The following is a 13,478-nucleotide window of genomic DNA, read 5'->3' as shown; positions in this document are numbered from 1 at the left end:
CAGTAGCTCCTGGGTTTTCAGCCTTTACAACCAAAATTTTGAATAAAATGACATTGATGAACTTCTGCAGGATGACTCTAGAGAACATTTTTATCCTCCTGAAGACTTTTTGCTCTTCTCACACAAGGTGTCTGCAGACATACAGTAATCTGAGCAAAGGGAGATCAGCCTCAGTGACAGCTCATTGTTTATTGTGAGAATATATTGCTGCCAAGGTTGGACATCACCCCTAATCTCTGCTGAGCTGTAGCAAGATTCCAGGAGGTTACAGGCACTCACCTAAGGTTTGTGTTCCTTTGAGAATCAAGATGTGGTGGAGGCCATTTTGAATCAAGATGCGGTGGAGCTTTAAAAAATAGGATTTTTTCAAATATTTACACCTGAGTTTAGATGGATGGAATCCAGATCTTACAGCATGGTCATCTCAGTGCAGCACTGGAGTCCAAGGCATCTCTCCCAGCCTGTTTCAGCAAGCCTGCCAAGATGGTTCTGGTCATCCAGCCCTGCATGGAGTTCTGGCCTTTTCAGCAGCTCATGGAAGACTCCTCTGTCCCCCTTTCTTCTTCCCAGCACACCTTGCTAAAGAACCCAAACCTCCTGTAAATAACACTCCTTCCTGTCACCTCATACACACACCTGTCACCTTGCTAACCTCTGTCTGCCCAGGCCCAAACACCTACTTTGATATGAATCATAGAATCATAGAATCATATGGGTCATCAACACCTTTTGTCATGTTAAGGGGCTGGCTTATCCCCAGCTAGGTATGTGAAGCTGCCTGGGCTTGTGATCCTAAACTGAAAGCAACAGTGCTTGGCTCAGTTTTAATTAATCAACCTTTGCTTAATTTATGAGTTTGCTCGCATTATAGCTCTTTACTGAATCAAGAGATTATGGAGAGTCTGCCTCTCCCCCAAACTCTTAACATTTTGTCACATTTTCTTGCATTTACAGGCAGATATTTGCAATGCAAATGCAGGATGTATTCAAATAAGTTTCAGAGCATTTCTGCATAATGCATACATTGAAACCGCAAGTGTTCCCAATCCCAGAGTTACCTCTTTATGTTCTGCTATATAAGATGAATAGCTGTCAATTCACTATTTGGGAAAAGTAAAGCAATACATTATTAATATTATGTTGTTATTATTATTTAAGACTGTTATGCTGCAGTCCTATACACACTTGCTGGGACTAAGTCCCACTGAATTCAGTAGGACTTAATTCTGAGCAAACATGTCTAAGATTGCACTATTACCCTAACCTCCAGTAAGGTCAGGCTATGGATCTGTTTGCCAGCTAAGAGCAATGTGTTTCTAATAAAATTATGAATGACTCAAGTACCTAGGAATATTAAGTAGCAACATATTACCCATACCATACTTAAACGTACCGTAATTGGCATTCAGAATGCAATTCAGCATTAAGATCATAGCAGAAGTTGGCCCTCTCCTGGGTGATTTTATAATTACTACTCTATAAGCAGTTTCAGAGTTGCTTCTTCTTGTTTTCTTCTCCATCAAACACATTTTGGGCCTGTTGAAATTTCTGAGCTATTTGTAAAGACGGTGGTTCTGGCTAAATGTCCTTGACCTGAACTAATTTAATAAGTGGCAATACAAAAGAAATGCTTGTGGGATGGGTTGGAATTGGCATGGTGTGATTGGAATGCCTGGGTTATAGAAGGGCAGCTAGTAACTTGCTTTTTGATATCTGAAATTAAAGATAAGGAAATGAAAACATGTATCCAGATTTTGAATATGTGTGTGCTAAGTATTATAATGCAGTTCCATTTTTTATTTTTACAGATCTTTACAGATCTTTGCTGAAACTGCCACATCCTTATGGGAAAGCCTTTTCCAGGTATACCAGGTAACCTTATGCTAATCAAAAACTCAGAGTTCCCTGCAAATGGATGGGGTGTGCCTTTCTGCAGCCGAGAATAACGTTAAGAAGTGAAGAGAAGGAGGCGGGGAGGGGGTGGAGTCACGTTGCAATCTCGCTCACTGCGTGGCCGGACACGGCGTGTTAAAATGGGGTAACTAGGGCCTAAATCAATGCCCCCGGGCCCAAGCGTCTTCCACATGGCAACCGTTGTCAAGGGCTTGCTGCCGTTGATCGGGCAGGTCCTAGCAGGGATGAAATACATTCATCAATGACAAAAAAAAAAAATCTACAAAACACCAGGATGGTGGTAGAGAAGACGGCGCTAAAACCAGAAGCGGAAAAAATATTAATCCGTAGTTGTCAAAGTAAGCTGCGGGGATTGCTCGGATATTACAGTAGCTACGGTTCCGCCGAGGTGTTTCACAACAAACCTGACAGGACCCGGCAGCGCGGGTCTGTCAGACACCCAGACTATAGAGATAGAAAGATATAGCAGGGAATGTTAGATATTAAGAAATGGCTAGTTAAGATGGAGAGTAGTAATTTTAAAAGTTTTTTTTTAAATCATACAAAATTAAAATTGCCTACAAAAAGATATAGTGAGGTCCATTTCTCTCTTTATGGATAAACTATGGCCGCGGCATAGATGTGCGTTTCGCTCTGTACTTTGGCATCTCTCTAGTGAAAACTCTCCATCCTGCGCGTTGGACGTTAGGTTGGAAAAAGCAGTTCAGCGTGAGGCCGGAAGTGCCCCAAAGGGTGCAGGAAGTGGGTAAAGTGTGTAGTTGGGCTTGTGCTTCTTTGGCTGGGAGCGAGGGGCTTTACTGCTGCCGCCGCCGCTGCTGCTGCTTGCTTTAATTGCCAGTTTGTGGACCTTCTCTGGCTTTCCTCATGCTGCCCGCAGACTGTGCCCACAGGTGATATTGTAGTAATAGTAATAGTAGTAGTTGTTATTGCAGTTACATCAGCGTGCCTGCAGTTTATGGAGTAGAACTGGAGAGGCTCCTCCTGTCCCGCCGCGTTTACTATCTAAGTTTAAATTCCGGAGGAAGGGAGCCCCGCCCCCCGCCGGCCTTGGGACGGGGTGGCGGGTCGAACCCCAGGACTTATTTGTAGGGTAAAAGCCGAGCCCCTTCAACAACTGAGGGAAGTAGTGTCTCAGCTCATTGTGCAGCGGTACCCAGTGTTTCGTTTCTAAAATGAGGCGAGTCTTGGATTACAAGCCTGCTTGTGAGGGATGCCTAGAAATTCCATACACACATCCATAATTTAATGTCAAATTTTGTATGGGGCTGTCAAATGCTTCCTTATCTCCCCATGTCTTTTCCTAGAGAACAGGCCAATTTAAAGAATGTTGATTATATTGTTTCCAAGTTAAATAGAAACATTTTCTTCTTGTACCATTTGCCATTTTAGACTGGTTTCTCTACTCACCCAAGCCTTGGAAGACTGTGCTGAACAAAAGCAGCAACTGCAGCAGAAACTAACACAATGCCAAGCTATTCTTGGAGACTGGTAAGCTGGAGGTGGGGAAAGAGGAATAAGTGCCAGTCCTATCATAAAGTTTCAGAGAATTGTGTTTGTTTTTTAAGTGAGGAGGAAGCAAACTGTGTTAGTAAAAAAAACACACAACAAAAAACAACTGTGTTAGTTAATTCTCAGTTTTCCCATCTCTCCTTATTACCAAGCAGAAGAGATGAGTCCATACAGATTTTTTTAAAAAAGTTAAAAGCTAAGAACCTTGTTGTTTCCTCAGGATGTCTGGGCAAAGAATATTGTTATTAACGACAATAACTGTCTTGTGTGCTGTTTGAAAGGATGACAGCTGTGGAAGAATTATTGGCCATATCTGTTTCTTGCTGAATGCATGCTCTGTGTTTCCTTTCTGCTAGGAACTCACAAGCTCCTGAATACCCAGTCCTTGATGATGGCAAAAATGATAATCAAGGTATGGGAACAACAGTTCTTTCCCAACCTCTGTCTTCAGTTAGGTTTTCTCTCTTTCCTTTGCCTACATGCTAGGTACTTTTGTCTGTGTCTTCAGACTTAGAGGTACTTCATTGTGGGATCACACTGGTATCCAGTGTGTTTTGCACTGGTAAAGGGGTGGAGTGGGGAAAGACGCAAAGTATGAAATTTATAAAACAGTAAAAAAAAAGCCCAAAGCATTTCAGTACAGATTTTATTTAAGGTCCCTTCCAACTCTACAATTTTATTATTCTCTTATTCTAATAATATTTTTTTCCTAGTAAGTCTTTACATCTTAAACTTGGCTGTGGCAGTTTCTGTGCATACCTGGGTAGGATCAAGTCCAATAACTCACATGATACATAAAACTAGACTTCTTTGCATTGCAGGCCCAAAATTCTGCATCCAATCATTTGGAATATGCCATAGACTTGCATTTTTGTTAATTGTGGTCTGGTTCTACCATAACCTTTTGCAGCATTATCTTGAGACAGTCAACATACTGTCTTCATGGTAGGCACATTCAAATAAAGTTTAAGCTGTTTGGTTAATGAGAAATTTCACTATGAGGAGGGTGTGTGGAAAACATAACATATATCATTGTCCATAAATGACTTTGTGCTTTAAAAAAATATCTGCATCATTGCAGGGGGATTGGACTAGATGACCCTATCCAACTCTACAATTCTACTAGTTTGTGATTTGGATCAGAGCGAGACAGCACTGAAAGACCTCAATTAATATATTAACTCTTTCATTTGTAGGAAGTGAACCCTCAGCCAAGGAACTTGAGGAACTGGAGCTGCTTAACAAAGCCCTGGAGAAAGCACTAAAGATCCGAGCAAAGTTCCAGCAGGCTCCATGTGAGCTTATAGAAAGTGCCAAAGCTGCAGAAAAGAAGGCTGTTAGTAGTGCTAATGTAAAACAGCAAGTGGATCATTCTAAGGAGAGCATCTTGAAGACAGTAAAAGTGCAATCTGTGAGCAGAAAGCCAGTGCCTTCCAAAAAGCCTACAGCATACATGCTGAAAGCTCCCTACAGGACTGACTTAGATGTGAAAAGGTCACAAGTGAAAATGTCAGGCAGACTGAGCTCCAGAACTTCAAAGATGCCAGGGAGGAAGAAGTCAGCCAAAGGAGCTGCCTCCCCCAAAGCCATGTTGTCTGCAAAAATAACCCAAATGGGTCATGAAAAGGTCTTTGCCACTGAAGAACCCAGAACACAACATGAATTTTCTAAATCTTCACATTGTGCAAAGCTAAACCCTTCATTTGGGAACCTTGTGGGTGGGGGAGACATTGCAGGTACTGATGTGCCTTTTTCTGAAGAAGAGAATAATTTTGTTGGTCCTGCTCCAGAGTCTGTAGCCACACAGAGCCATACGGAAGAAGGTACCCCAGGAGCAGACACAACATCCCAGATATCTACTCTACAGGAAAAGGGGTAAGTTTCCAAGTTGCTTCTTCTTGTTTTCTTCTCCATCAAACACATTTTGGGCCTGTTGAAATTTCTGAGCTATTTGTAAAGACGGTGGTTCTGGCTAAATGTCCTTGACCTGAACTAATTTAATAAGTGGCAATACAAAAGAAATGCTTGTGGGATGGGTTGGAATTGGCATGGTGTGATTGGAATGCCTGGGTTATAGAAGGGCAGCTAGTAACTTGCTTTTTGATATCTGAAATTAAAGATAAGGAAATGAAAACATGTATCCAGATTTTGAATATGTGTGTGCTAAGTATTATAATGCAGTTCCATTTTTTATTTTTACAGATCTTTGCTGAAACTGCCACATCCTTATGGGAAAGCCTTTTCCAGGTATACCAGGTAACCTTATGCTAATCAAAAACTCAGAGTTCCCTGCAAATGGATGGGGGAAATTTGAGGGAGGAATCTAAGCCTTTATGGTAGAATGGCCGAGGTTATTAGTAATTTGCAAAATGGAACTGGGATTGAAGAAGTGTTCTGTAGTCTGTCTTCTGGCACATCCACGGGGGTGGCACCAATCTGTGTTGTCTAGATGGGTTGGTTTTAGAGACCTTGTCAACTTTTCATATAGCCATGGGTGTACTTAGTAGCCTTTTATTCTCATGGCCTTTGTTTGCCTTCTGCAGAATGGGTATAGGAAGCTGCCTGATACCAGGTCAGATTATACATCCCTCTAGCTCAAGAGCAGGGGACCTGCAGGCAATGGTCTAATTAGACCTGTCAGACCTCCTCATTTGGCCCACAAGGCCATTTTGGCCAGGACATGCCCATTATAAGCTGGTGTGGGGCAGACAAAAAGCTGGCTCAGACAAAAGGGAGGCCTGCAAGGGTTTCCTGAGGTCACTGTGACATGGGGGTCTTTGCCCATCAGTCAGACTTGCCCATGGGGGTGAAGGTGATAATGGTTGTTCCCTCTGGCCAGTACTGTCTGCCCAAACTGTCAGCAACTTTTTGGCACAGTCTTGGGCAGAGGTGGTACCCATCACCTGGTTCCTGTTGTTTCCAACTGGAGTTGGTGAAGAATTGAATATGGGACCTTATGCATGTAAAGCATGTACCTTACCTAATGCTAGTTTGGATAAACATGGGTTTCTTTAGGCTGATGAATGATAGCACCTCCCTCACACCGACACCTTGAATGGTATAAATCAGGCTTCCTCGGCCTTGGCCCTCCAGATGTTTTTGGCCTACAACCCCCATGATCCTTAGCTAGCAGGACCAGTGGTCAGGGATGATGGGAATTGTAGTCTCAAAACATCTGGAGGGCTGAGGTTGAGGAAGCCTGGTATAAATGATGTACTGTTATCCTGTTTCTTTTAGACATGGGTTATGCTGTTTCCCTCTTGGAAATAATCAGTCTCTTCTAGTTTAATGCCAGCCAGTGATTCTTGGAGGCTATAGGTGACCAGGAGAGTTGCTGTTTACAAACCTGGGTTAAAAGCTTATCATGTGACACATCTATAACTCTGTGAGGAAAGTAGTTCTTTGTGGTCACATCCACACAATGCACCTAAGTGCATTTAAAGCACATGACTTTCCCCAAATAATCATGGGAATTATTGTTAACCCCCCCCACACATAGTTACAGTTTCCAACACCCTTAAAAGCTACAGTTCCCAGGATTCTTTGGGAGAAGCCATGCGTTTTAAATTTACATGTGGATGTGACCTGTATATGCAGCTTTAACACTATTCAGTGTTTCTTTCATTTCCTTTGACATCTGAACAGCTGCAAAGAAATGGGAATATGTGATCAGAGACCATACGTGATTGTCTTCTGATGTAATACTACAGTCATACCTTGGGTTGAAGTAGCTTCAGGATGAATATTTTCGGGTTGCGCTCCGCGGCGACCTGGAAGTAACGGAGCGCGTTACTTCTGGGTTTTGCCGCATGCGCAGACGCTCAAAATGACGTCACGCACATGCACAGAAGCGGAGAATTGCGACCCACGTGGATGCGGGTTACGTTTGCTTGAGTATGCGAACGGGGCTCCAGTACGGATCCTTTTCGCATCCAGAGGTACCACTGTATTACATTTTATGTCATTACTGTATGGCTGCTGGTTGTCTGAATGCATCTCGAGCTAGAGTTAATGGAGTGACTAGGGCTGGATCTAGACACATCAAAGAAGTGTTTCAGTTAAACACATTGCAAACTTTGTACTGTATGAGAAATCTAGTTAGCAAAAACGGAACTCTACAGCGCCATCTGGTGTCAAGTGTTAGAATGCACAAACAACGCATATAAGGCACTTTTTCTTTGCCAATGTAGCTGAGTCCAGAGTCAAAAGAAAAATAATTAATACATCTCTATAGCTGCATCTGTCATATCCTATGTATAATATATACTATCATGTTTTTAACAGAAACTAAAACAAATGGCATCAATCTGTTGGCAGGAGGTTCTATCAAATTGTAGATTTGGATGACATAGTTTTGTCCTTTTGTTTAACTGAAACCACATGTTGTTTTCAAGTTTCAAAGTAAAATAGACACACAAATAAAATGCGTATGTGTTAGGAGTCAAAATACGTATTAGGAGCCAAATATTTTCTCATTCTTGCAGCTTGAAAAGCATCAGTCACTAGTGTCTAACGATCGTCTGGGATCTAAATGCCAACAACAACTTTAATTTGGAACAGGCAGAATAATATCTGCCACATGCTAAGAAAATATAAATCCATTGTTCCACTGAGTCTAATCTAAAGAGTCTAACCTGGTAGAGAATACTTTCCACCAATTTAAAGTGTGAGTCTCCGAATTCTGCAACTGCTAGCAGATTTTGCAATGAAGACCATATTCTGCAGTCATTGCCATGTATTTCTGTATGGCTTGGACAGCAGACAAGGGTATCTGTTCTGCTGTGCTTTCTCATTGTTGATGATGGTCTGGATTACTCCAGTGGAAGCCTACTGTGCACTACTGGAAACAAGACTTGTATCTCTCAAGTAAGCAGATGCCCTTCTGTGGCTTTAGCTATCTGAGAAGGTGCAATAAGTCCATCCAGCAATTTAGGACAAGTTGTTCTCATCCTTGCCTATAGATGGACCAAATATCCTAAATTTGATTATTTTTCCAATAGCATTATACACAATCCTTCCTTCTTCCTTAGATCATTTTTGAGTTTTGGTGACAAAGGTCTGTTGATACACTCAGTGTTTTGGGATCCTGCAGTGTAAGCAAATAAGTATAGTTGACAGAAATACGATTGGCCCTGCTTCAGGAAGAACTGTAATGTGTGAGATGTGAATTTCAGGCTAAGCCCAACTCTTGCTAACTGCGTGTTCCCCTCCTTTATAAATGCCTAGGCTGGGAGAGAAATGCCGTCTTTGCAAAACAAGCCCAGAAGCTGTTGCTGCAAGGAATAGTTTTATGGAGAAACTACAAGCAACAGTATCCTTTTCTGGCTTTGGCTTTATAATGGGGGGGCAGGGGGCAGCTGTGGCCTTCCAGATGTTGTCGGGTCTCCAACGTCCAGCGGTCCCAACTAGCATGGCCAACCACCAGAGTTGATGGGAGTCTAGCAGTATTAGAAAGACCTCAGGGCTGCAGCTGTGGCTTGATGAGTGCATAAAATAGCCTATGTGGAAAGAGGCTTTTGGGCACATCCAAGACCTTTGGTGGGGGAGTCCATTCTGTTTCTTCCTTTTGCATATTCTCATTTGAAAAATGTCAGTATTTTTCAGTAGTAGTTTTTTTTTTTTTTTTTAATATGGCCTTCAGTTTCAGCTTTTAAACACCTGCTGGAAAGTTTTCTGTTCTGTCAGCACACAGTTAAGAATGCATCTTTCCATAATAGCTGGTTTTTAATTTTAATGTTAATTTTTGCCATTGTACCGTTTTATATTAATTGTTGTAAACTGCTCTGATTTTTTAATGAATAACAGTATATAAATATTTTTTATAAACAAAATAAACAATATAGCAGATAACATGAAGGAAAGAAAGTTAAACTATAAATATCATGCCTGTTCTGTATTTTTGGATAAAAATAACTTTGAACAAAAGTTTGAAAAGGTGTGAAGATCCAGTCCCTCTTCTCCCAGCCCACTTTCTACCTGCACAGAACTTGGTGAATGCACCTGTGTGGAATTCCTTGTTTCCAGGAATGTTGCTAAATGCAAGGCCAGTTTTGGCCCTGAAACATTTGACCTTGCTATAAATCTGGCAAGCTAGCCAGTAGGATGGTGACCCTAAAAGCCTTTATGTCCACTGTCTCCACTAAGCCTTATTGACTTAAGCTTATGGTCAGTTCTGCTTGCCTTCACTAGCCTTAAGTCCAGTTGAAGTGAAAGAAGAGTTTAAGCACCTACGTGACATTCACTCCCATGTCAGCCAGTGCATGGAAGCTGAGACCTCAGGTAAGAAAGGTGATGAAGGTAGCTAAAATGCTTTGGGAATGGGACTTCCGGAGGCGGCGCGAAACAGCAATGGCGGTCCTCTTCGGTCTCTGAAGAGGGGCTCCGCAGAAAAGGATCGTTCGCTGCGGCTTTGGGAATGTAATTTCAGTCTTAAAAAATTGTGGTGGAGATATCCATACCCACAGCTGTGAACAGATGTATTTGCTCCGCAGATTACATTGGCAAGAAGCTATGGTCTGGTGTGCACCACCACCCCAAATTCTCTATTTTGCCTCTAGTCCGTATGATGCATGTAGTTTGGAACACAATATATCTCACCAATGTTTCATTTTTGAGTGTGCACTTAAAAATCCTAATGAACGGTAGCTGTCAGAATATAGCTTGCATTTCTTTATTTGTGGGACCCCCGCACTTGCAACTTCTCTGAGGTGCTAGACTTGAGGCTGCCTTCTCCCAAGTGATTCTGTGAGACCTGAAGCCTCTTAACTCTCTTATTCCTCTTAGAGTCTCTTGGAGAAAACCCAACTTGGCAGAGACAGTACGAAAGTCTTCTGACTCTGGAGGGCCTGCAAACGATAGTGGGCCAGTGTCTGGACAAAGTGCACCAGTTAAGAGAAGGTGAAGGATATGACATAATAACATTGTGCTGTTGTTTTTTAAAAAATGATGTATAGATATAACCAATTACAGATAGATAACATCAGATTTGGGAGCGGCAATACCACACACTCATTCTGCATGCTTACCCTGGATGGTTGAAAATTCAGCACTCGTTCCAGGTCTCCACCTAGGCGTGGGCCATGTAGGGTTAGGACATTCTGTCATAATCCTGCTTGGCTGCCTTCCATGGCACTGCAGCTTTCTCGGCAAAAACAAACAGATCAGCCTTACCCTGTAACTAATTGCTCAGTTCCTAGCAATACGTGGCTTGTTTTCTTATGCAGATACAGTAAGCAAATTGTGTTGCAAACAAAAGGTTTATTATAGAACCATGGAGTTGCAAGGTGTCTTTTATGCCATCTGGTTCAACTCCCTGCTTAATACAGGAGATCAAGAGTATCCCCAGCAGGCATCTGCCTGGAGACCTTGAGCAAGGGAGAGCCTGCTAGCCCTCTAATAGATTGGTTCCACTGTCAATCTGCTTTTAACAATAAGACGTTTCAGTTCAAATCTTGCCTTATGAACCTAAGAAGAGCCTGCTGGATTAGGCCAGTGGCCCATCTTGTCCAGCATCCTGTTCTCACAGTGGCCACCCAGATGCCTGCAGGAAACCTTCAAGTGGAACCAGAGCACAACCCATCCTGTGGTTTCCAGCAACTGGCCAGAAGCATTGTGCCTTCTGTAGGAGCGCATTCCATAGTTTAACTTGAGCCCATTAGAGATCTAGTCCAGGCATAGGCAGATTCGGCCCTCCAGATGTTTTGGGACTACTACTCCCATCATCCCTGACCACTGGTTCTGTTAGCTAGGGATGATGGGAGTTGTAATCCCAAAACACCTGGAGGGCCGAGTTTGCCTATGCCTGATCATCCTACCTTCTGGGTCAGCCGAGAACAACACTTTGCTCTCTTCTTCTGTGTTCTAGCCCTTCAGGTATTGGCAGAGTGCTATCACTTCCCTCTTGGTCTCCTCACTTTTGTGCTTTGCTAATCCCCTGACAGCTATGGAGTCCCATTCGAAGCTGTTCCCTGCTAACTCCGCTTGCGGCGACGGATGCTCCTCTGCATGGTGTGCCTCCCCTGGAAGCCAGAGGTGCTGGGATGTAGAAACTGTTGGGCCACCGCCGCTGCTTTCTTACTCCAGCTTGGAGGAGCTGAAGGAGATGGAAGCCTTGAGACTGAAGGTGGCGATGCTGCGCCAGCAACTTGAGATACAGAAGGTAACTTGGCAGTAAGGCTGCCTTTTATGGTGTTGGGGTCTAAGCTCTTTGCTCACTTTGTTCAGACATCCTGGTCAGATTCAGCTGGTGGGGTGTAAGATAAATAAAACATTTAATAAAAATAATAATAAGGTGATTGAGGTCTTGGGGGAGTCACTGTTAGTGGTCCCCCATGGCTTGGGTGCACCAGGAACTTTGTGTTTAGTGTTGTAGACCCAAGTTTATGGAACTCCCTTCCAGCTGAAGTCAGACAGGCACCTTCCCTGCTGAATGCCCAGCACCTACTAAATGCTTTTTTCATTTATTCTGGCAGGCATTTTAATTGAAGTTTGATTTTATAGTTTTAATTGATTTTTACTGCTTGTATTGTATCGAGAGACTATTGCAGTTAAGCAGTATATACATTGTTTAAATAATAATACAATAAAGATCTAAGGGCTGTAGCTCAGTAGTAGAACATCTGTTTTACATGTACAGGGTCCCAGGTTCAAATTCCCTATATCTTCAGGTAGGGCTGAAACCCTGGAGAGCTGCTGCCAGCCAGTGTAGACAGTATACCGAGCCAGATGAAGCAATGGTCTGACTGTATGAAGCAGCTTCCTGTGTTCCTAAATCTGGCTGTTTTATATTCAGAGAGATTAATTGGCTATCCTGCTGCATAGAACTAAAAGCGAATGGATGAAACAGAAGGCAGCTAGGTAATATGCTCTCACAACTGGAAACTGGCCAGATGAAAACTCAGTTTTTACTTAATGGTAGCTGTAGAAAGCTTTTCTATTGAGCTTGAACCAATTGTGCTAATTTATTGATAGTATGAGTTCCGGAGTGGGGTATCATTCTAATATAATGCATTAAGTTTGCCGTAGGAGCAAAGTGCCACGTTTTAGCCAACCATTCACTTGGTTTTTCATCTGTTCTCTTTTCTCCAGCTTCGGTCTGTAGCTGCCCCTGAGGTTATACCTCCTTTAGCATTAGGGTTCACTGGCTGTCCAAATGAGCCTCATTGCACCATCCTGATGCTATGCTGACTCCTGATTAGTGGCTTTTTTCTTTTTTCAACATTGCAGGTTGCTTGAGGGACTCTGCTTTGTGGGTTTCCTGGTTCACAATGCAGAAAGCACCACAAGCAAGCACAGCTGCCTCCCCCTGGATATTAGCAGCCATTTACTGAGAGCTGGAAAAGGCAGTCAAGGGACAATTGTACAACTCTTACTTGCTTCCCCGATTCAGTATATCACCTGCACTCTTCAACTTCTGAATGATCTGTGTTGGAGATACTTTCCCTCCCCACTAACAGGTTGTCTTGTTCCCAGGCCATGGAAGCTGAACTCCTCCCTCTTCTAGAACCTGGATGTATTCAGGAAAGCTCCAGAGCATCACTGTACCGTGCCATTTACACCTTGCTGTGTGAAGGAGGTGAACGCTTTCCTGTTCTTGTGCATGATGAGGAGTTGCACAGCTGACTTGACGCCTCAATCTGACATATGACAATGTGCATAGAAAGCATTGAACTCTGGCTGCAGTCTTTAAATCAGTGCACATCCTTGGACTGTTCTGTGAATGATCAAGCTTAATAGTACTCTAAGGGGCATTGCCTGCATTCATAAAGCAAATAAATTTATTTTATACCTTTGAAATCTTTCTCTTGCACAAATTTCTTTCAGCCTCATCTGAAACCTCTCAAACAGGTTCTGATGTACACCACCCCCCTTTCTCATTGAGAATGGAGGGATGGGCTGTTAATGACCAAAGATTCTGGTGCCTGCCATTTTGGCCATGCATGTGGCCCATGTTCAGGCTCCTGAGGACTTGAGACCTTCCTGTGAGCAGATTTCAACATGTATCAAAAAGTGCAAGGTTCAGGAATTCAGAGAGTGGTCGTACCTTATTAAATACA

At 42.9% G+C, this 13,478-nt stretch overlaps 1 protein-coding gene across 3 annotated transcripts; it reads left to right on the top strand.

Annotated features, from left to right (window-relative positions):
* Positions 1–2,471: 2,471 nt before the first annotated feature.
* TEDC2 (tubulin epsilon and delta complex 2) lies at positions 2,472–13,218 on the top strand. 3 transcript variants are annotated; one of them, XM_082199450.1, is made up of 10 exons: positions 2,472–2,659; positions 3,304–3,402; positions 3,780–3,835; positions 4,620–5,298; positions 5,626–5,670; positions 8,650–8,734; positions 9,594–9,702; positions 10,207–10,320; positions 11,364–11,581; positions 12,895–13,218. In XM_082199450.1, the coding sequence occupies exons 1-10, from the start codon at positions 2,508–2,510 to the stop codon at positions 13,042–13,044; spliced, it is 1,707 nt and encodes a 568-aa protein (XP_082055576.1). In that variant the 5' UTR covers positions 2,472–2,507; the 3' UTR covers positions 13,045–13,218. The 3 variants fall into 3 exon arrangements, with proteins under 3 accessions (XP_082055576.1, XP_082055575.1, XP_082055577.1); XM_082199449.1 differs by having other exon boundaries at positions 2,479–2,659; positions 5,626–5,679; XM_082199451.1 differs by having other exon boundaries at positions 2,658–2,804; positions 5,626–5,679.
* Positions 13,219–13,478: the final 260 nt, after the last annotated feature.

This window comes from Podarcis vaucheri (genome assembly GCF_965113315.1).
Source record: "Podarcis vaucheri genome assembly, chromosome: 14".
Lineage (NCBI taxonomy): Eukaryota > Metazoa > Chordata > Lepidosauria > Squamata > Lacertidae > Podarcis > Podarcis vaucheri.
The sequence above is the reverse complement of the archived record's forward strand: the minus strand, read 5'-3'. Positions and strand labels throughout refer to the sequence as shown.